The sequence below is a fragment of the Nerophis ophidion genome, linkage group LG20 (genome assembly GCF_033978795.1).
Source record: "Nerophis ophidion isolate RoL-2023_Sa linkage group LG20, RoL_Noph_v1.0, whole genome shotgun sequence".
NCBI classification, from domain to species: domain Eukaryota; kingdom Metazoa; phylum Chordata; class Actinopteri; order Syngnathiformes; family Syngnathidae; genus Nerophis; species Nerophis ophidion.
Window position 1 is genome coordinate 3465050 of NC_084630.1, and position 24805 is coordinate 3489854.

Below are 24805 nucleotides of genomic sequence, written 5' to 3' on the forward strand. Positions count from 1 at the left end.
TGTGGTCAAGCTTATGAGATGCCATGCAAGTGTAAGCCACTGTGACACTATTGTTCTTTTTTTTATTTTTATAAATGTCTAATGATAATGTCAATGAGGGATTTTTAATCACTGCTATGCTGAAATTATAACTAATATTGATACTGTTGTTGATAATATTAGTTTTTGTTTCACTACTTTTGGTTTGTTCTGTCGTGTTTGTCTCCTCTCAACTGCTGTTTATTGCAGTTCTGAGTGTTGCTGGGTCAGGTTTGGTTTTGGAATTGGATTGCATTGTTATGGTTTTGCTGTGTATTGTTTTGTTTGATTGATAAAAAAAAAAAAAAAGAGAATCGATTCTGAATCACACAATGTGAGAATCGCGATTTTTTTTTCCCACACCCCTAATTGTAGCATACTAAATTTCAAATTTAGAAAAATATTATTTTAGTAATACATACAGTAAGTCACATCAGGATACTTTACTTAGTAGTAAGTACTATAACAAAACTTTAAAGCTTTTTAATTAAGGGCCGTTGCTGTATGGCTGCCCTCAGAGGGCCGTATGAAGATTCACTCATGATATTATTACAAAATTGCCTGTGCATTTGATTATAATTTTTTTAACGTACACTGTAAAAAAAAATTGTCCTCGGTTGCCAAAAAATTACCGTAAAATTTGCAATGTCTTTTCACAGCATATTAATGTAAATTGAAAAACAACACTACTGTATTTTCTGACAACTGAGCTACTTATTTTTACAGTAAAATCTATTTTCATATTTGCAATAAACAATTTGAAGGATATCTTGCTTTGAAATCATGAGTGAAGCAATTATTTAAGCATTTATTTGTATCTTAACAAAAATATAATACAATATTTGTTGCAATATTTAAAAGATAGGCAAATACATGCAGTCCATGGGTTTTTTTTTACTGTCAAAATGGAGTATACTGGCCATTGTTTCCTTGTTTTATTTTTGCAAAAATATGTATATATATTTTTATATTGCTCTTTTTATCTTTGGGATGAACATTATTATGTAAAGTCAAAGTTATTGTTTGTTGCTGCTATTTTTGTTTTACAAAATTTAATTATTTGAGCATGTTGTACTCCATTGTAATCTTTTGTTTTGTGATAGTGTGATGTTTTTTGCCTGGACCCCAGGAAGAATAGTCTCCACTGCGGTGTAGACTAATGGGGATCCTTAATAAAGTAAACTAAATGACATTTAGTGAGAGAAGATGAAGTACTTAATTGACACTTATTATTTACAGACTTTCTCAGGCCATATGAACACAAAAAGATGGCTCCTTGTTCTGAAGTATTATAATTTCCCCCCCAAAAAATTATGCATGTAAATATAATTGTTTGTATATATTAGGGGTGTGGGAAAAAAATCGATTCGAATATGAACCGCGATTCTCGTGTTGTGCGATTCAGAATCGATTGTCATTTAAAAAAAATCTATTTTATTTTTTTTATTTTTATTTTTTTGTATCAATCCAACAAAACAATACACAGCAATACCATAACAATGCAATCCAATTCCAAAACCAAACCTGACCCAGCAACACTCAGAACTGCAATAAACAGAGCAATTGAGAGGAGACACAAACACCACACAGAACAAACCAAAAGTAGTGAAACAAAAATGAATATTATCAACAACAGTATCAATATTAGTTATAATTTCAGCATAGCAGTGATTAAAAATCCCTCATTGACATTATCATTAGACATTTATAAAAATAATAAAAAAGAACAATAGTGTCACAGTGGCTTACACTTGCATGGCATCTCATAAACTTGACAACACACTGTGTCCAATATTTTCACAAAGATAAAATAAGTCATATTTTTGGTTCGTTTAATAGTTAAAACAAATTTACATTATTGCAATCAGTTGATAAAACATTGTCCTTTACAATTATAAAAGCTTTTTACAAAAATCTACTACTCTGCTTGCATGTCAGCAGACTGGGGTAGATCCTGCTGAAATCTATGTATTGAATGAATAGAGAATCCTTTTAAATCGGGAAAAAAATGGTTTTTGAGTGGTGTTGAATTGAAAAAAAATCGATTTTGAATCGAATCGTGACCCCAAGAATCGATATTGAATCAAATCGTGGGACACCCAAAGATTCGCAGCCCTAGTATACAGCGTATCTTACTCATACTGTATAACAAATAAAAAATAATTTAATAATTAAGTATAAGGATGTATTGATAATAATATATGGTAAACAATACTTTTTTAGTAAGTTTAAGAGAGCTCTTAGCAAAAAACCCTTGTATCTCAGCACTGTCCTTCACACACACTTTCGTCCTTCCCATGGTTGGAAAACAAAGTTAATAATAAAGTTAATATCCAGCTATAAGCTATCGCAAGTAAGTAAGAGCAGATGTTTTCGTCGAATCTTACGGTATTCACTGTGACATTATTTCCACGCCCACTAATACCTGGGATGCTTTGTATCTCAAATTTTTGCTTGCAACTGAAAGCACAACAATTAGCCCACAGACAGCTCTTATCTCAAGACACTCTTAGGTTGGGGCACACTTGAATTGAGTTACTACTGTACTTAAGTAACATTATTACGATTATTATTTCTAATGACGGATTTGAATATAACAATAATGTTTATAATAATGATACTAAAAAAATAAAATGTATCATTGATTTTTCATACCCAATAAATGTATCATTCCTACATTCGTACAAAAATATAAATGTTCATCTTCCAGAGGAACGTGTCTGAAATAAGAGGCAGCACTATGATGCAGTTCTTTCTCAACTGGACACTGGCGGAGATGGCCAGTATTTACAAACCAAGGGATCATCCGCCACCGCCACAACCACTTTATCCCGTGGAGACGCCGGAATGCAACACGACAGAGATGGAGGACTGGTACCTACGTGTGGTGATGCCCGTTCTGCGGAGATTCTCCAAGGACGACCAGTCCCTGAGGAGTCCCCGCCTCAAGCTCGCCTTCTGTTACATGTAGTAAGTCCAGCTTTTATTAGCGCCAGCCTGGAGCAAAGAAATGTCATTGTAACTATCTGTTAGATCTTTGATTCTAGAGAGAATTTTAAACTGTTAAACTGCAACGTTTAATTTGGTTTATACCTTTTTAATAATTTTCTTGATACCGTTGTGTAATTGCAACATATCCTTTTGTAATATATTGACTTCTTTCTTGTAACAGAATTTCATTCGCGTAAAATGACATCTTTTTTTATTTATATTGCACCTGTATTTTTTTTTAATACCACTTTATTTTTGTAAAATGAGTGACTCTTTGCAGTATATTCAAAGCGTTTTCATAACATTTTAACAGTTTACTAGTCATATTTTGACTTTATTATCAAAATATATTTGCTATATTTTAAGAATAATGTTGCAATTTTTGCTGTTGTAAAATGATCGTATATTGTAGTTCTAGAGGAAAATTAAATGAAAAAATATATACAGTACAGGCCAATAGTTTGGACACATTCTCATTCAATGCGTTTTCTGTATTTTCATGACAATTTACATTGTAGTTTGTTACTGAAGGCATCAAAACTATGAATGAACACATGTGGAGTTATGTACTTAACAAAAAAAGTTGAAATAACTGAAAACATATTTTCTACTCTAGTTTCTTCAAAATAGCCACCCTTTGCTCTGATTACTGCTTTACACACTCTTGGCATTATCTGGATGAGCTTTAAGAGGTAGTTGGCTGAAATGGTGTCATAGTTTTGATGCCTTCAGTGACAATCTACAATGTAAAGAGTCATGAAAAAACAAACAAAAAAAAAACGCAATAAAATGAGAAGGTGTGTCCAAACTTTTGGCCTGTACTGTATATCATCTTTGTAATTTCAGTAAATATTTCTGCAGCAAAACGAAAAAGACACCATTGTCTGTGGTGTCATCCTTTTCTTTACTTGAGTAGGATTGTTTAAGGCATTTTGGGAAAGCTTTTCATTCACATAAGGTCTTTGGTCTCCACAAGGTAACCTCTCATCATTTACTTATAATAATAACCAACATAAGCAAGTTATACTTTGTCTTGTCTTGCAGCAAAATGGATCACCATATTGACTATGAAATTGATGAAGTCCAGGATGTTTGCAGTGTCACTCTCAATGGGAATCCTTGTGGGGTAAAACATTGTTTTCTTATTATACTTTACAGTATACCAGGGCTATTCAAATACATAATGAAGATGGCCACGGTTTCAAGAGCCCAAAGTCTCAGGGGCCGGACATCAAAATGTGGATGTTTCTTTAGAAAGTGCCTCCGCAGGTTATATTCCTTTGAAACTGTGTTTACTTTTTTACAAGGTAAAAACATCAGCTTTCACACTGCACTGTCAATAAATTAATTATTCTGCCCTCGCTATTTGTTTTCCAGCGTGTGCAGCGAGACCCATGAAGAAACAATTTTGTTGATAATCTATATCGCTTCTTTGGAAATATTTTTCTTCCTCTGTTTTATTTGTTTATACATCTCCCTTTAATTCGGTTTGTAAGACTGCAAATGTAAAAATTACGAAAGTATAATGTCCATTGTGTATTTACATACTTATTGTCCATTGTGTATGTGACATAAATAAAACAATTTTTTTGTGTTAATACACACAGCAAACATTGCACAAATTTGGTTCACCACGGTTAAACCTAAGGTGTAACTTCATCGCCCTCTGCTTGTCAAATTCACCAGTTTTAATTGCCAGAGTTAAAAAGCCAAAAACGACACGACCACAAATACAAAAGCGTCACAAAGTCAGCAATTTCAGTAGATTCATACTTGTTAAAAGTCAGAATTTTGCTATTTATTTAGATTTTTTTCAGGGTCCATAGTGCCATCTTCTTCTACTCACCCAACGCCACTTCAGTGTGACACAATATCATGATGTTGTTTTTTAATCAATCAATCAATCAATGTTTACTTATATAGCCCTAAATCACTAGTGTCTCAAAGGGCTGCACAAACCACAACACAAACCACTACGACATCCTCGGTAGGCCCACATAAGGGCAAGGAAAACTCACACCCAGTGGGACGTCGGTGACAATGATGACTATGAGAACCTTGGAGAGGACGAGAGCAATGGATGTCGAGCGGGTCTTAACATGATACTGTGAAAGTTCGGCAAACATTGAATCTGTCATCTGTTATGGCATCTCTAACCTGACTCTCGCTAGATCCTTGTAGTTCGCTGAGCTCTACACAAGGATCTGGGAGTTCTAAATAGGAGATGTATTTCAGAAGGTGGCGCCTTGTAAAAAAAAATCCTTGTATGTGATTGGATAAACCAATTGTCCGTTATCTTGAATGACGTGCCACTTCAACCACTCACATCGAAATCAACCCGCGACGCTCATTAGAGTGACGCTGGGAAATCCAAACCCGGTCGGAAGACGAGCCAAAACATCCTTTAAAACCACTGTCTGTTCATCTTTATCTTTTAAATAATTAATATTCGATAGATTTGACAAAACAGTTGCAATTGCAGAATCCATGTCAGCACATGACGCAGCGAGGGCTCCGTGCCACCATTGTTGTTTGAATCGAACAGTCGCTTCGGCGCTACATCACATCTATGAAATCCCGCCCGGCGATCCTGATTGATTCATTATTTTTTGCTATCTTGAAGAAGTTTGCGATGCCTTCAAGCCCAGACCCTTGTGTGGACCTCAGCGAACTACAAAGATCTGGCGAGAGTCAGGTTATGGCATCTAAACGTGGTTTGGAAATTTGTCCGTCAAACTCAAAACCCAACTTCAAAACCTTACCAAGAGAGCTGGTAAGATAATTGGCATGCAGCCCCCTTGTTCCCTTCAAGAAATATTCGACAAGACCGTGAGGAAGCAGGGTCTTAAAATCACCCGTGACCCACACCATATACTTTATAGTGAAATTGTGTTGATGCTAAATGGTAAATGGTTCAGAACAGCAACTTACAAACTCAACAGGTATAGATTTTCCTTTGTTCCGCTGGCAATCAAAGCACTTCACAACAGAGAACTACTGTAATAACCGGATGCAATAATAAGGAGTGCAATACGGGAGGTGTGCAACACAGGGGGAGTGTAATGTGTGATCTCATAACTAACTGATATACCTGTGCACTGTTCACTGTCGTCACTGTATTGATGGATGAACCGTATGTATGTATGTATGTATGTATGTAAAACGCTGTGTCTTGATGTCCAAGACAAATTTCTCCTCGGAGACAATAAAGCTAATTATTTTTATTATTATTATTATTGTTGTTATATGCTTCGCTGTTGCACCCTGCGTAGTCGTGGGAGTACTGCATACGTGATAAACCGTATTTTGAATGGTTTTATCAAGCCTATTTGTGTGTTGTTCGACGGGCCAAATTAAAAGTTTGGTGGGCCGCCAGTTAAATGCACCTGCTGCGTATCATTGATCAAGGTCAATGTATTCTCAGGGCATTGAATTGATCGCAGCAGGACTATTCATATTTTCTTAGAAGAAGTTTGTCCCTCATGCGAACAGTTTATCAGTTAATGCTTACAGACTTAGATAGGACTGCTCCAGTCTGAGAGGATGGTTTTGCTCTAATGTGATGCGTACATCCGTTTTTAGTAGACATCTGTTAGCACAACAGCAGTCGTATTACACAGCATTCCATTAACTCGTATTATTGGTCACAGAACCGAAAGTTCATGTATTGTATTCCTCATCCCTGTGTCGTCATTGTCGCCTGCAGATGACGGACGCGGTAGAAAATGTGGCGCACATTATGCACTGTGCCGCTAAAACCAACCTGACTCTGACTGAGGGGAACATCATGAGGCTGATTTGGGAGTTGACGAACCGGCTCAACTTACTGATCAATGAGTTTGCCACAGCAGTGAGTTTAAAAAAAACTGTATACAAGTGATTTCCATGCAGATTAAGGCCAAATATGAGATATATCACCGATTCTTTTTGTGTTTGCAGAACTTCACAGAGGTGTCGTATGACTTTAGGCATATCTTTGAAGAAAGTAACGCTGTCATGGAAAACCTGGAAGACCCGGAGTTCATTACCATGTGGTTCTATGTAAAGTTGATGCCCCTCCTGCCCAAAATTCCCAATGACTTGCTTTTCTGCCTCAGCAACAAGAACTTCTCGTGTCCTGCCTACCAAACTATGTGAGTTGACTGATTTTTTTCCTTACTGTGATGAAACATTGACAAAGAGCTATTTGAAAATTTGCCCTATGAGAACACTTGACCAAGGACAGATCCAATATACTTACATAGCTGGCTCACTAATGTTAGTAATAAATAATAATGTGGAATATTCTGCTCTATTTGTGCAGTGTTGCTCTCCTTAGCCAACACATGAGTGACTGGGATTTCAATTCAGTGTACATTGAATACCATTCCGATTTGGAGTACTACCAAAACGTCTACAGTACCTTCATTTACCGCTTCATAAAGAGATCTTCTGGACTTCATCACAACATGTCCGGTTAGTAAACAAAACGAATGGCTCTGTGAAAATGGTGTTGCCCGGCGTTTATTTTCATATGGTAAAAAAAAGCAGGAACAATACAGATTATGCAAATAATATTGGGGGGGGGCTGTGACTCTTTGCCCCCCTAACAATTTGATCCGAATAATCCAATTCAGATTTCTGGGGTGACGATTCGAGTGATAATCAATTCTCAATTGAACACGATTTTGGATTCAAACCAATTATCGCTATGTATTTTTTGGTATAATAATTATAATGAATAAACCCTATGTCAAAACAGGTTACAGATAAGATAAACTTAGTTGTGACTTTGACTTAGACTTAAACCAACTTTATTGATCCACAAGGGAAATTGTTCGTCACAGTAGCTCAGTTTCAAAGGATGGAAAGCGTGAGGATGGAGAGGATAATGCAAGAATTAAGTAGACAAAAAATGTACCATAGTGGCACTATAGAAAATAACATATATGTAATATTTACATATTATATACAACAAACCACTGGCCACATCCATCCATTCATTTTCTACCGCTTAATCCCTTTTTGGGGTCGCGGGGGGCGCTGGCGCCTATCTCAGCTACAATCGGGCGGAAGGCGGGGTACACCCTGGACAAGTCGCCACCTCATCGCAGGGCCAACACAGATAGACAGACAACATTCACACTCACATTCACACACTAGGGCCAATTTAGTGTTGCCAATCAACCTATCCCCAGGTGCATGTCTTTGGAAGTGGGAGGACCACAACAGACTGAAAAAAGATTTCCAACAGATTGCTGCACACATTAAAGGACCTAAGCTTCCTCAAGAAAAAGAGTCTTCAATTGTGTTGAATAGAGATGGCCTGAAAATTCTTTTTTTTTTTTTTTTTTATTTAATAAAAAGAAAAATAATGGTAATTTTGGTTTGATTTGTTTTTTTAATCGAGTTTTGAAAATTATGAATTGATTTGAAATTGGTATAAATAAGATAAAGGATACGGACACAATGTCCATTCAAGTTTGTAGTACTGCAAGGAAAAAGATTTCAGATTTTAGTGAGCATCTGAATAAAGGTTAAGATATAGGAATTTACATCAATACGACACACTAAAGACAATACAACTAATAGTTAGGAAATACTACAGTTACTATTTTAAGTAATTATGACTTTGATCCAATGTGCATCTTTTCATAGATGATGCTTTCATCTGCACAATGAGGAAAATTAGCAGTGCAAATAACAATAAGACAGTTTTCCTAAATTGTTGCGACATAATTATTCCACATTTTTGTATGCCACCAAAAGTTCTATTTCTAAAACCTGGGGTATCAAAACTCATTTTAAATCGGGGGGCCACGTGGAAAAAAATCTACTCCCAAGTTGGCCGCACTGGTAAAATCACGGCACAATAACTTACAAATAAAGACAGACTTTAGATTATTTTCTTTGTTTAAAAATAGAACAAGCACATTCTGAAATTGTACAATTCATAATGTTGTTATTTTTTTACACTTACATGCTGTGATTAATAGTAGATAGATAGATTCTATCTTTTGTTGTCGTTATTTATACCTTCTGAATAAATTATGTGATAATGTTCATCAATCAACTCATTGGTGTTAATTTTCAATCTATCAAGATAAAAACATAAATCAAAATCAAGTTACTGTATGTTGTTTATGTAGTTTGATAATTTCCCTCAACTGATGTACTAACATCATGTGGTTTATTTTGTACATATGTAGTATCATCTACAAAGAATTGCTATTGTGACATCCAGTCGTCACGTTTAGAACAGCTGTTTCTTTCATTCGGGGCGGTATAGATCGGTTGGTAGAGTGGCCGTGCCAGCAACTTGAGGGTTCCAGGTTCGATCCCCGCTTCCGCCATCCTAGTCACTACCGTTGTGTCCTTGGGCAAGACACTTTACCCACCTGCTCCCGGTGCCACCCACACTGGTTTAAATGTAACTTAGATATTGGGTTTCACTATGTAAAGCGCTTTGAGTCACTGAGAAAAGTGCTATATAAATATAATTCACTTCACTAATTCACATTCAAATATTTTAGGTCAATTTTTGTACTTAGCAAACTCATCCCACGGGCCGGATAAAACCTGTTGGTGGGCCATATGTTTGACACCCCTGTTCTAAACAGAATAATTATAATTTCAATAACTTGCATGTATGTTTCAGATGTTTGTTTCTCAGCCAACAACAGCAGAGACTGGTTGTCGAAGAACTTCGGTTCCTTCTCGCAGTTCCCAAACGTGACAGACTTCTATGACCTCAACCAATACTTCTCAGGAGTGAGTCGGATCTGAACTTTTAATGACGTAAACGCTCATCAGTTAACCTTTGTCACCTCTTCTCCTTTCTAGCTGGATGTTCTGGATCTCCTTTCTCAGCTACAGGTGGCCCAGATGATCATCCTACCTCTTCCGACGCCACCCGAGAAGGAGGTGGTCATCAAGGAGGTGTTTGACTTCCTGCTGGAGTACCCCAGAGAGAGAAAGCTAGTCTACGTCATTGGATTGATGACCTGGTTGGCTTACACGGTAACTGCTGCTCTGATGGCCCGATGGTGATGAACCATCAGTATGTTAAATTATGATATTTTTGATTCGGCAGACCAATCCTCCCTGTACTACCTACTTAGCTGTGTGAGTATACATTATTGATAAATGTGGGACTAATCTACAGCAAATGGAAGTGGCTGCTGTTATTACTTCAACATGTTAATCAAAGGATTTTACATTGAAGGAGCGAGTGCTATTGTTATTGGATTTTTTTGGTATGTTTGTGCAGTTTGGAGCGTCTTCAAAGCATCATGGGGTCTGTTCCTCCTGACTTGGAGCCACAAATCAGGCACGCAGTGGACACATTTATCCGACTTGCCCCACAAGGTAAACAAAGCTCAACAAACATTTGTTCTATTTAATTGACCTGAATAATCTTTTTAATACATATATTTTTTCAAACACAAAAATACTTTTTTTTATCATTTTTAGATTAGATCAGGGGTGTCAAAGTCAAGGCCTGCAGGCCAGATAAGGCCCATGAATGAATGATCTATGTCCCCCAGGATGATATTTGATTAGTATTAGAAGCGGCCCGCAGGCCACAGCCACCTGCTGCTGTTTTGCATGCACCAATACTCCATCAGTGTTGGTGCTAGGAATTTTCAAAACGGGGTCCCACAGTAAATATTTAGGGTCCCACTTTTTTGTAACTGTTTTGAAAACAAATTATAAATGTATGCATTATTCTGTTGTATCTCACATTCTGTATTGTGTTTTGGAAAAAGGTTGTCATGAATGTTCCTTAATTCATAAAAAAAAAAATACAAAGGAAAACACATTTTTATTCATATGTAAATGTAATCAGTTATAAATATTCATTCACTTTCTTCTTTCCTTAATGGATCTAAACTTTACCGCTGCCTGTATTTTTTTTCCATATTTTCACAATGTGTTTGTTCTTTTTTTGGCCAAAGTAAGACAAAGAAAACAATCTGAAGTTGTCTTTATTTTTTAGTTTTAATGCCATGATTTTAATAGTCCGGCCCGCGTGTGCACAGATTTTCTTCCATGCGGCCCCTGAGCTAAAATGAGTTTGACACCGTTGGATTAGATCACGGTTTCTTTACTTTTTTGACTTGAGAGCCCAATTGTTTCACTACAGAGGGGCCCACTCAAATATTAAGACTGAATTAGTAATCTTACTCTTGATTGTAATTACACTTAATTAATCTAACCTATTTACAGTTTACAACCATGTGAAATTATGTGAAACCACGTGTTACTCCCAAGGGTTAATATTTATATAACACATAAACCTTACTTAGGTCAGGTTAAAAAATAATTACTAACCAAATATCCTGCTTAAGAAGGGACTCATAAATGACTGACAAATATTGTGCTAAAATACATAAACTAGATTATAATAACATAATAGAAAATAAATAAACTACATTAATAATTAATATGTTTCTTAAATAATTGTTCAATAAAATCAAACTGCAAATAAAAATACAGCTTCACTACTTTAGTTATAATCTATGCGTTTAAGAAACTTCGTTATGACTTTAGCTCCAGACTTCTTCTGTTTGTTTGAGATTGTCGTTACTGCCACATGTGGTGGAAAAGTACATTACAACTGAGTACAGCTACAGTTATACTGACTGGCACAATGCTTGAGAAACACCAGCTTAGATATTTAGTACTTTTAAATAAAAAATACATGAGCGTGATAAAATAATTTCCACAAAGTACAAAACACAAATTCTAAATGAAATATTTTCATAGCAAGAGCATACAAAACCTATGTACAACTTTTTAAATACGTTATTGCATATTGTGAGAGACCTCTTGACATGAAATAATACTCTTAGGTCACCTTTACAATCTTTTAATCTAATATAGTAATGCTGCCTGAGACTGAGCTTTTTCATTGTCCAATTTACTCTGTAAAGAACCAGTCCCATTGGCAGCAAAACAGGCCCAGTGCAATATACTACCACCACCATGTTTGACAGTAGGAGTTGTGTTCCTGGGATTAAAGGCCTCACCTTTTCTCCTCCAAACATATTGCTGGGTATTGTGGCCAAACAGCTCAATTTTTGTTTCATCTGACCACAGAACTTTCCTCCAGAAGGTTTTATCTTTGTCCATGTGATGTAAACTGTAGCTGAACATTTATGTTTTTATTCCAGATTGTCTGCCGCAAGAAATTCTGGTAAGATTTACTCCATCAACACTGTGACTTTAGCTGATGAAAATTAAAAATTAAGTAAAATTGATACCATATCGTTTTATCCACAGTGCAATCTGAACATCGTCAATGGTAAGCTGTGAACTTCTTCTATTATAAATTATACAACCCAAATGATGAGTTTCATGATAAAACACCACAACTACAACATTGTTTTAAATACCTACCAGACACTAAAATGCACAGTAGCTCTACAGAATTGTTCAGGCTAACATTTGCAGTTCCACTTTAGTGTCAATATATTTGACAAAAAATATATATACCTTTTTTGTAAGTTTACAACTTCATTCTCGTACTCAGTTTTATTTAACTTTTCATTATAACAGAAATTAATTGAGAACCACTGCTTAAAAGTGTGAAACATTTTAAACAGAAGAAACATTTCTCATCAAAGGTGAAACACTTTCAACTACAAGTATTGCCGGAATTTAGCGTTTGCTTTACATTTGTATTATTTACAAATGCACTCAAAAATAACGAGACTATTTACATAAAAATATTGCATTAAAGGTAAATTGCACTTTTTTGTAACTTTTCCTATCGTTCACAATCCATATGAGGGACAAGAAGACAAAAAGTTGTTTTTAGTTGTTTTTTCAGCATTCCATTTTTATTTAATAATCGACTTGTTCTCAGTGGCTGGCAATGCAGAAAATGCATACAATACTTCATTTACGTTCTGTAACCTGTATAATAACCAAGCTGTAGCGACCAGGGAGGTCTTTTTCCGGTTTATTTTGGGTGGGCACTCCATTTATGTCGACAGAGCTTGGTTCCAAGTCTTACTTCAAGTCAGCTCTCTCGGCTTTCTTCTTCTCCAACGTTTAAACCTCTCTTTGTGCTCGCTTCTATAACCAGCAGTTCTTATATTCAGGTTCAAAAAGATAAGGTTGTGAATCCTCATTTGTCCAAAAATAGCCATCTTCGTACTCTATTACCAAGTCTGCCATGATTTGAACACACACGCATTTTTTCCCCAGAAGTAGGAACACACTTGTGTTGACGAAAGTCGGAAGTACTTTGCTATGGGAACGGAAATAAATGCACTGATGAAATACGTTCTGGTAATGCTTCGAAGGACCAAAATATGGTAAATATTGTACATATTACGTATTGTTATGAACGTGTCTGTTACTACATTATAGACATATTTGCAGTGTGTGTGTAAAAAGTTGGAGGGTTTTTAAGTAGTTTTAGAGGGCTTTAAAGGCTACAACGGTGACTCCCATTAGCCGCATCTTGCAAGCCATCCATCCATCTTCTTCCGATTATCCGAGGTCGGGTCGCGGGGGCAGCAGCCTAAGCAGGGAAGCCCAGACTTCCCTCTCCCCAGCCACTTCGTCCAGCTCTTCCCGGGGGATCCCGAGGGGTTCCCAGGCCAGCCAGGAGACATAGTCTTCCCAACGTGTCCTGGGTCTTCCCCGCGGCCTCCTACCAGTTGGACATGCCCTAAACACCTCCCTAGGGAGGCGTTCGGGTGGCATCCTGACCAGATGCCCGAACCACCTCATCTGGCTCCTCTCGATGTGGAGGAGCATTGGCTTTACTTTGAGCTACTCCCGGATGACAGAGCTTCTCACCCTATCTCTAAGGGAGAGCCCCGCCACACGGCGGAGGAAACTCATTTCGGCCGCTTGTACCCGTGATCTTATCCTTTCGGTCATGACCCAAAGCTCATGACCATAGGTGAGGATGGGAACGTAGATTGACCGGTAAATTGAGAGCTTTGCCTTCCGGTTCAGCTCCTTCTTCACCACAACGGATCGATACAACGTCCGCATTACTGAAGACGCCGCACCGATCCGCCTGTCGATCTCACGATCCACTCTTCCCCCACTCGTGAACATCTTGCAAGCGTTTTTTTAAATAATTTTTATAATCCTTAAAAATATAAAATATATGTGTGTTCTTGTCTCTCATAGTGATTGTGAACGTTAAACAAAATTCCAAAGTAAGTGCAGTTCCCCTTTAATCATATATTAACATTAGTGCTGTCAAATGATATATTTTACAAAATGGATGGATGTATGGATTAATCACACGTTTGAATTTGGATTAATCATGATTAATCACAGGGTATTACTCGCTTGCATAATTTAAATCAATTTACAAAAGACCCCGATATTTTGACACAAAAGCAGTTGTACTGTCAGAAGGTAATACACAAACATTTTTAAAGACTAAATTCAATGCTAGTCATTTTAGGTTCAAATTTAGGTAATTATCTAAAGTCTGTTTTGAAGTCATATTTCTCTCCTAACACACCAGTTAGAGCAGGGGTCTCAGACACACGGCCCGCGGGCCAGTTGCGGCCCGCAAGACGTTATTTTGCGGCCCGCACCGTGATATGTAAATTTAGGGCTAGTGTGGCCTGCAAGTTTTATATCAATAGCGCTTGACAGCGTCATATTTGCTATAATTACCAACCCTCCCGGAAAATTTTCCGGGAGACTCCGGAATTTCAAGGCAATCATTCAAGGGTAATCATTCCCGCGAACATCTGTCAGTTTTCACCCAAACAACAATGTTCATTGGGTGCCGTCTTGACACTGCCTTTGCCGCCCTCTACATCTTGTACTAACAGCGTACCATTCCAGACATTTCTGTATTGGGCTTTTATGAACAGAAATCATAGCATCCACCTTTTCATCAAACATACAGCATACAGTCTCAGCCACATGTTCTGTAACGTTTCTGCAAACACGTGTCAGTGACTGCAAGGCATACTTACAGTTCACACTCACGGTGGCAGTTTAAACAAGTTTATCACTGTTACAAATATGCGCCACACTGTGAACCCACACCAAACAAGAATGACAAACACATTTCGGGAAAACATCCGCACTGCAACACAACATAAACACAACAGAACAAATACCCAGAATCCCATGCAGCCCTGACTCTTCCGGGCTACCACCAAACCCGTCGGTGGAGGTGGACAGTTAGGGCTGCAAGGTGTTCTAGGGTATTGCTTCTGTTGTGTTTATGTTGTGGTACAGTGCGGATGTTCTACCAAAATGTGTTTGTCATTCTTGTTTGGTGTGTGTTCACAGTGTGGCGCATATTTGTAACAGTGATAAACTTGTTATACAGCCACCCTCAGTGTGACCTGTATGGCTGTTGATCGAGTATGTCTTACAGTCACTCACGTGTATCGACGTAAGAGTTCTGCCGTATATAACAAGGCCTGCACGCTGTTAATATGATGTTTAGTCGATAGCGATAACATTTAGTAAAAGGCGGTAAAGGCAGCGCTAACACGAAACCCTCATGGTATTGTTAACTGGGTGTAAATCAGGATTAATATTTGGACAACGCTTACCCCGTGAAATTGTCGGGAGATACACTTATATACGGGTGTCTCCTGGATAAATGGGGAGAATCGACTACTATGTTGCTAGGGTGGGTAAGCCGTTCAAAGAAGGTGAATCCATTAAACGTGCATGTTAGAATTTTGAAGTAATCTTTTCTAGCGGCCCAACCTCACCCAGTGTCTGCATCCAGTGACCCCCAGGGAAATTGAGTTTGAGACCCCTGTGTTAGAGTTTCCTCACTCATCTTTGTATGAGTTAACCTGATCACTGAACGTAGAACAACCCTCGCTGCCTTTCAGGTGACCATTTGTGGTTAGGGTAAAGGAGCGTGTGCGGTCAAAATAAACTGTGTGATTAACATGCGTTAATACACGATTAATGCTATAATGTTTGTGATTAATCGCATGTGTTAACACATTGACAATCCTAAAAATATATATTTTAGATATTTATTAGGATGCGTAATAAGGTAATGAATCATCATGATTATGTTTTCCAATAATAAAAGTGCCTCATTAACACTTAGGACTATCTGCAGTTAGGTAAATAAACACTCTCAAAACTCACAATTTAAAGAAATACTTTGAAAAAATACGCACCACCTGGCCACTATACAAAAATGATTTTAACTGTATTCAATTTCGCAGCTACTGACGTCTGCAAAGGAATCAACAGGTAAGATAAATCTCATATTTCGCAATGCTGCATGCCATGTTGTTGTTGTTGTTGTTGTTGTTGTGCTAACATGCTATTCTCGCAGCTCTGAGCTTCAATTGCACTTTGACACATCATCAGACGTCCCCTGCATCTTCACCCTGGAGGAATATGCTTGTGCAAAGGTAGGTTACTCTTTTTTTAAAATTTTATTCTTTGCTGATTTAAGATTGACTGACCTGTTGACCCGTCTCACATCAGCTGCCAAACTTCACGGCCAGTCAGCTGGCATCCCTGATGTCATGTGGTGGGTCCAATGTAAGCAAGCATTCCGTAACGCTGTGGAAGATTGTGCTCACTAAGCATAACGCCGTCTTGGATCCGGCGTTGGACATCCTGGCTGATAAGGTTCATAAAACAATTCAAACAAAAGAAAAGGATCAATTAAAAAAAGATAATTAGTCAAAGTCGTGTGTCTTTCTGCAGCCTGTAAATGAGGTTGTAGGGTCAATGTCAGCCATTTTGGATGTGATCGGAGAGATCCGACTGGCATTGCTGAGTGATGAACAGCTGAATAACAGCACCGTCATCGCCAAGTGGTTCTCCAGGCGCCTCGCACGCTTCCTGCCCATGGCGTCGCCGACTTTCCTGCGATGTCTGAGCCTCAGGAATTTCAGCTGTCAAGCATATCAACAAATGTAAGCGAAGCAGTCAAGTAAGCCCTTTATCAAATTTCAATCAGCAAGTTAGAAAAAATACATTTATTTTATGTTTTAACATCCTGCTCTAATGTCTAAAGCAGGGGTCGGCAACACATGATGTAAGTGGCTAATTAGTTATATTAGCCTACTATCAAAATGATTATGTGTCGCTGGCAGACGCAAATCTTCGTTGACAAATTTATACTACACATTTTTACAACATTGGAAAACATTAGTAAAACTTCTCAGAGGTTGAGATAACTTCTGGAAATTACTGTCTTAGAATGGCCAAAGGTATAGATGTGTTTGTCTAAGTTAATGGAAACGGCAGGCTGTCTTCTTCTAATGGAAGCTGGGTAACGTTTGCTGTGGTCTGGAACAACATGGCACACTAACAACTATCAGAATTGCAGCCAATATTACATACAGATAATGTGTCATGACACATGGAAAAATAAACTAAATACAGAGAGGACATACGTAAAGGAATTAAAATGAGCTCAAATATACCTACAAATGAGGCATAATGATGCAATATGTAAATACAAATAGCTAAATTGCATGTTAGCATCAATAACCCCGGCCGAGTCATACTATAGACTATAAAAATGGGGCCCATTACCTCCCTGCTTGGCACTCAGCATCAAAGGTTGGAATTGGGGGTTAAATCACCAAAATTTTTTCCCGTGTGCAGCCACCGCTGCTGCTCACTGGTCCCCTCACCTCCCAGGAGGTGATCAAGGGTGATGGGTTAAATGCAGAGAATAATTTCGCCACATTCAGTGTGTGTGTGACAATCATTGGTACTTTAACTTTAATTTAAGATTAGCTTGCAGTCATGCAGTGACCAAATATGCCTGATTAGCATTCCATAACAGGTTGATGTTGTGCTAAAGGTGGTATCTTTTAATGTTTTTGTTTTTGTTTTTTTACGAGGATTTGGAACCTTTGCATCGTAGATTCGTCTCATGAATAAAGTGACTAGTTCAATTAAAAACGCAAAATTAAAAAAGTGTCTAAGTTACACCGATAAGTTTATGTTATGCTAAAGGTTAGCGCTTGGATGGCTGTAAATATTTTTACGGCTAATTTTCTAATCTTTATAAAAGGATTATAGTGTACCCATTTTACAAACCCTGTCTCCATATGAGTTGGGAAATTGTGTTAGATGTAAGTATAAACGGAATACAATGATGTGCGAGTTCTTTTCAACCCATATTTAATTGAATGCACTACAAAGACAAGATATTTGATGTTCAAACTCATAAACTTTTTTTTTTTTTTGCAAATAATAATTAACTTAGAATTTCATGGCTGCAACACGTGCCAAAGTAGTTGGGAAAGGGCACGTTCACCACTGTGTTACATCACCTTTTCTTTTAACAACACTCAATAAACGTTTGGGACCTGAGGAAACTAATTGTTGAAGCTTTGAAAGTGGAATTCTTTCCCATTCTTGTTCTATGTAGAGCTTCAGTCCTTCAACAGTCCGGGGTCTCCGCTGTCGTATTTTACGCTTCATAATGCGCCGCACATTTTCGATGGGAGACAGGTCTGGACTGCAGGCGGGCCAGGAAAGTACACGCACTCTTTTTTTTTTTTACGAAGCCACGCTGTTGTAACACGTGCTGAATGTGGCTTTGCATTGTCTTGCTGGAATAAGGAGGGGCGTCCATCAAAAAGACGGCGCTTAGATGGCAGCATATGTTGTTCTAAAAGCTGTATGTACCTTTCAGCATTAATGGTGCCTTCACAGATGTGTAAGCTACCCATGCCTTGGGCACTAATCCACCCCCATACCATCACAGATGCTGGCTTTTGAACTTTGCGTCGATAATAGTATGGATGGTTAGCTTCCCCTTTGGTCCGGATGACACGATATCGAATATTTCCAAAAACAATTTGAAATGTGGACTCGTCAGACCACAGAACACTTTTCCACTTTGCATCAGTCCATCTTAGATGATCTCGGGCCCAGAGAAGCCGGCCGCGTTTCTGGATGTTGTTGATAAATGGCTTTCGCTTTGCATAGTAGAGCTTTAACTTGCACTTACAGATGTAGCGACAAACTGTATTTAGTGACAGTGGTTTTCTGAAGTGATCCTGAGCCCATGTGGTGATATAATTTAGAGATTGATGTCGGCTTTTGATACAGTGCCATCTGAGGGATCGAAGGTCACGGTCATTTAATGTTGGTTTTGCGATGATCTGTCACTTAATTTCTGTTTGTTTCCTGTTTTTTGTATTTACTTCCCGTCAGTGCTCTTATTTTGTAACATTTCCTGTTTGTTCCGCGGAGCACTGTTTCTCCTCACTTGCCGTTGATTGGCAGCCGGTCCACACCGGCTGCCAATCAACATAGGTCTATTTATGTTTTCACTCGAGCACTCCTCAGTGCTCGATGATAATTCTATGTCTGGAACTTTTGTTTGCACGACTGCTTCATGTTTGATGATAATTAAAATCATCTTACCTGCTCTCAGCTCATATGGTTCTTGCATCTCGGGGTAACTAAACGGCAGCCATGCGGTTCCGTGACAGTTTACCGGCCATGCCGCTTACGTGGAGTGATTTCTCCAGATTCTCTGAACCTTTTGATGACATTATGGACCGTTGATGTTGAAATCCCTAAATTTCTTGCAATTGCACTTTGAGAAACGTTGTTCTTAAACTGTTTGACTATTTGCTCACGCGGTTGTGGACAAAGGGGTGTACCTCGCCCCATCTTTTCTTGTGAAAGACTGAGCATTTTTTGGGAAGCTGTTTTTATACCCAATCATGGCACCCACCTGTTCCCAATTAGCCTGCACACCTGTGGGATGTTCCAAATAAGTGTTTGATGAGCATTCCTCAACTTTATCAGTGTTTATTGCCACCTTTCCCAACTTCTTGGTCACACGTTGCTAGCATCAAATTCTAAAGTTAATGATTATTTGCAAAAAAATAAAACAAGTATCAGTTTGAACATCAAATATGTTGTCTTTGTAGGATATTCAACGGAATATGAGTTGAAAATGATTTGCAAATCATTGTATTCCTTTTATATTTACATCTAACACAATTTCCCAAGTCATATGGAAACAGGGTTTGTATATGTGTAAAAAATATAATAGTTTCGATTTTAAAGTGAAACATTCAAAAATACTAGATGGCATACTGTAGTTGCACCAACAACCTCATGATATGCTAATAATTAGCGTGTTAGTAATGTGAACATTTCATATTTATTTTTGAAGACAATAATAGCTAATTGTGGCTCTTGAGTGTAAAAAAGTTGACACACCAGGTTTAAGTATTTTTTCCAATGTTACTGATAATTTTAGACATCTAGAATCCTAATAGCAAAAGATGCTAAATGGGTAAATCATAACAACAAGCTCCTGCCATGCTACAGGTGAGCTAGCATATTATCGTCCACTTGCAATGGAGTGAACTTTTAATAACATGCTTTAAAAGCTCAATTGGGATTTTATGTATTTTTTCGTGGATAATTAGATAGTTCAGTGGCAAATTAGAGTTGGTGGGAAGAACTAACGACACTAAGTAACATTTCAATGTCAGTTTGCAGGCGTTCGTGCAAACCTTTAACAGCCTGGACTCGTTCTTTGATCGGTTGGTTTTGGAGGAATTTATCAAGCGTTTTCTGTCTCGTCCCCACTCAGGTGCTCACGTCACTTATTCCATTTTTTCATATTTTAGAACAAAACATATGAATAATTAAAATGTTTTTACATGGTGTGCAGGCCCTGGCTGTCTCTCCGGATACAATAGCAGTGCAGAGTGGTTGATGAACAACGTGGGTCCATATTCCCAGTATTGGTCTCTCCAAGAGATCCTGATGCTTAACCCAGAGTTCGACCCTGTGAGTCCAATGTCTGTTATGACCTTCTGACCGCCAAACATTATTATAATATTTTTGTTTGTGTGAGTTTAGCTGGAAGCGCTTCCACTTCTGACTTCAACACAACGAGTGCAGCTGCTCTTCTTGAAGCTTCCCGGTCTTCCTGAGCAGGGTGTTATCCTCAACCAACTGTTTGATCAACTGACTGAATCACCTGAGGAGCAGAAGAACATCCCTGAATTTCTCGCGCGCCTTCTGGATTATCTTGACCAGGTACCGGTACCAAAATTATTTTGATACTTTTCGGTACTTTTCTAAATAAAGGGGACCACAAAAAATTGCATAATTGGCTTTGTGTCAACAAAAAATCTTAGGGTACATTAAACATATGTGTTACATGTGTACAGGGGAAAAAGACGGCACAGACAGCGGGGACGTCGTTAACTCTATCTTTATTATATATTACAATAGAAATGGAGTGTGTGAACTAATCAAAAATGTGTGTGGTGTGTGACTATGTGTAGAGATTAGCTGTAGTGTGTTACCGGTAGTGCTGAGCGAGGTGCGGAAGTCCCAGAGGGGGCACGACAGGCTCGGAGGTCTGTGGGCAGGCGTGAAGTCAAGGGCAGGGGTGAGGGGTCAAAGTCCCTGTCCAGGCAGGAGGTCGAGGTCCAAGCGGCAGCCAGGAAACCACAGGGAATACGGGGAGACGAGACATACAGCTTGTGACGCGGATACGGAGAAAGGCTGCTGGAAACGACAAGGGAACACGAGACAAATGAACACGGATGGGGAAATAGTGTGTGCATAGAGCTTGATGAGTCGGCTTACTGTAGTGGAACAGATTGCTACCTTCTGGCCCGGAACGCAGGTTTGCACTGGCTTAAGAAGGCAGGAATCTCATTAGCGACACGTGTGTTCAGTGCTGATTGAGCCGCTTGAATGCAGCCGCCTGCTTCAGCCTGAGTGGCGCGCACCGGCACGCTCTTGGAGTTGCGCCCAGCGCAGTGCACGATTTTATACACACTGGGGTGTGCCCGGGCCGTGACAATATGTTTGTTATTACAATTTTGTCCTTAAAGGGACATAGGGGCGGCATAGCTCGGTTGGTAGCGCGGCCGTGCCACCAACTTGAGGGTTGCCGGTTCGATCCCCGCTTCCGCCATCCTAGTCACTGCCGTTGTGTCCTTGGGCAAGACACTTTATCCACCTGCTCCCACTGCCACCTACACTGGTTTAAATGTAACTTAGATATTGGGTTTCACTATGTAAAGCGCTTTGAGTCACTAGAGAAAAGCGCTATATAAACATGATTCACTTCACTTCACTTAAATAAAATAGTGAACATTCAAGACACATTGTCGTTTATTAGTAAGTAAACAAACAAAGGCTCCTAATTTAGTTGCTGACGTATGCAGTAACATATTTTGCAATTTTCTATTCTATTATTTTGTCAACATTATTGAGGAAAAGTGAAAGGCAAATTGATTATTATTCTACTTGTTCATTTACTGTTAATATATGCTTACTTTCTCTTTTAACATGTTCTATTTACACTGTAATAGTCACTTATTCTTCTGTTGTTTGATTCTTTACATTAGTTTTGGATGATACCACAAATTCAGGTATCATTCCGATACCAAGTCGTTACAGGATCATACATTGGTCATATTCAGAGTCGTCATGTTTCTAAGGACATATTTACTGAGTTTATAAACATAATGTAAATAAAAAAAGAAGATGTTGTGATGCCAAAAAATATCTACGTAATCATAGTAGTATCGACTTAAACGCTCATGTACTTGGTAGCATTACAGTGGATGTCAGGTGTAGATCCACCAATGGCGTTTGTTTACATTGTGACGCCGGTGAGCTTTGGTGTGTAGTCAAACATGTTTAGCTATTCCTTGTCCTGCATGGATGATACTTGTAAGAAACATACTTTGGAGGCGAGGATTAGTGATTTAGAATTAGCTATAACACTGTCGACTGAGGCTGGACTTTAGCCGCTAGCTGGCGAGCCATGTCTTAAAGCACCTTTTCCTGTGGGCATTTTTGTGTTATCACCTTTATTGTTAGTTTTTAAGCCAAAATGTGTCCGTTCTCCCTTTTCCGTCTACACACTGTGTCTGCTTGTAAGTACTCCATGATTGTGCGCTGCCGAACATGCCCCTCTGCTCGTAAACTAGCAATGACATGACAAGGGGGGCGCGGACCGGTACCTTTCCGACGCGGTATAGTACCTAATATGATTCATTAGTATCGTGGAACTATACTAATACCGGTATACTGTACCACCTTACAAGGTACTAATCCATTTATAGTTTGAACACACAGTAGAATCTCGTCAGTAACCAAGTTTTCTTTTTCCTAGGATTCCAATGGAAACTTTTCCTGTTCCTCATACAAAACACTGTGAGTTCACACCTGACGTGCTTTGTCTCACTTAAAATGAGTTGGAGGAATGTCATGTTCATGTCTTAATGATGCTACAGATTTGCCAGACTGGACTTGGCTGTGGTGAAAGTTCCACTCAATGTGGCGTCAATCATCACGGACAGAAAGAGGGAGCTGTCCAAACTCATTCCCCCTGGTGAGATGCAAACCAGATCTTTTAAAACACACCCTGCTACACCGCAAATTATTTGCCACTTGCCAAGATTCTAATTCTAGAAATGTCCCTAGTTTTAAGAGTTATTTATGTCAAAGTTAGTTGGTGTCGAACCCCAAGATGCAGAGACGCAGGCAGGCATTGAACAGGCAAACATGATTTAATTTAAAACACTAAAACAAAAACAAACAAAGGGTTCAAACAAAAAGTGCGCACGTGGGCGGATAACAAACAAAAGGCCTAGCGTGGAAGCTAACAGGTATCTAGCAGGAAACAGATGTCGTACATGTAATAAAAACAAACTTGGAAGCAGGGAACAAAAGGCAGTAAGCCAAAAACCGCAATCAAACATAGCTTACCGCTACGCTGCATAGACAAGACAAGGTACGACACGACAGGAGCGATAATACATCACAAGAGCGACAAGAAGTGACATCGACAAATCATACAATAATCCAGCACTGAATGGAGGAACAAAGCAGATAAAAATAGGATTGGGCTGATTGACACCAGGTGTGGCCAGGTGCCAATCAGCCGCAACTGAGATGAAACAGCGCTCAGGGAGAAAGACAGGTAACTAATAAAATAAGAGCGCTGACAGGAACTAAAAACAGGAAATACTAATCACACAGAGGAAAAACTAAAACACAAACAAACTGTCAGTGGCAAGCCTGACAATTTACTTATTTATAGCCATTGACTAATCATAATTTTAGCATGAATAATTATATTTTGTCTATTCTAGTCCTAAAATGTTAAAATTGAGAAAATAACTATTCAAATAAAATATTTTGTTTTTTCCCCACATAGAAAATCTTGTTTAAAGATTTTGCTTTATTTAAAGTGGAACTGCACTTTTTTGGGAATTTTTCCTATTGTTGACAATCTTCACGAGAGACAAGAAGACAACATTTTTTTTTAGTTTTTTTCCATTCTAACATGCAAACATCGGGTCGCTAAATAAATAAATCAAAAACATTTTCTTGAATACAAAAGAAAGTAAAACAATATAAAAACAATTACATAAAAAATAGTAATTAATGAAAATGAGTAAAATTAACTGTTAAAGGTTAGTACTGTTAGTGGACCAGCAGCACACACGGTCAATACGGTCTGTATCCCTTGCAGACTGTATTGTTCTATATTGTAGAAACCGGAATATTAATAACAGAAAGAAACAAGCCTTTTTGTGTGGGGAGGGAGTTTTTTTGGGTAGGTCCACTAATTGTAAGTGCACCAACCCAAGTAAGTGTGTTTTTTATGTTGATTTAATAAAAAAAAAAAAATAATAATAACATTGGGTTGTTGTTGGTGGCTAGCAATGCAGCTAATGGAGCAATCAAATCTACCTCTAAATTACTTAAAAAATGCTTTCAAAAACCGTCAATAATACTTCATTACACATGTTCTATAACCCGTGTAATAACCAAGCTGTAGTGACATTGTTATTTTAAGAGCAAA

At 38.3% G+C, this 24805-nt stretch overlaps 1 protein-coding gene across 2 annotated transcripts in view; it reads left to right on the forward strand.

Moving 5' to 3' along the window:
• The window catches only part of LOC133538652 (uncharacterized), a 103279-nt gene that overhangs the window by 22488 nt on the left and 55986 nt on the right, over window positions 1-24805 (forward strand). For both annotated transcript variants that reach the window (XM_061880336.1, XM_061880335.1), the window contains exons 11-30: window positions 2729-2988; window positions 4054-4135; window positions 6716-6859; window positions 6949-7142; window positions 7313-7464; window positions 9647-9759; window positions 9832-10008; window positions 10082-10113; window positions 10259-10356; window positions 12165-12187; window positions 12274-12295; window positions 16185-16212; window positions 16298-16376; window positions 16453-16599; window positions 16678-16889; window positions 20454-20554; window positions 20636-20754; window positions 20827-21006; window positions 23108-23148; window positions 23229-23326. In XM_061880336.1, the coding sequence (XP_061736320.1) occupies window positions 2729-2988; window positions 4054-4135; window positions 6716-6859; window positions 6949-7142; window positions 7313-7464; window positions 9647-9759; window positions 9832-10008; window positions 10082-10113; window positions 10259-10356; window positions 12165-12187; window positions 12274-12295; window positions 16185-16212; window positions 16298-16376; window positions 16453-16599; window positions 16678-16889; window positions 20454-20554; window positions 20636-20754; window positions 20827-21006; window positions 23108-23148; window positions 23229-23326 (2302 nt within the window). The remainder of the gene's footprint in view (window positions 1-2728; window positions 2989-4053; window positions 4136-6715; window positions 6860-6948; window positions 7143-7312; window positions 7465-9646; window positions 9760-9831; window positions 10009-10081; window positions 10114-10258; window positions 10357-12164; window positions 12188-12273; window positions 12296-16184; window positions 16213-16297; window positions 16377-16452; window positions 16600-16677; window positions 16890-20453; window positions 20555-20635; window positions 20755-20826; window positions 21007-23107; window positions 23149-23228; window positions 23327-24805) is intronic.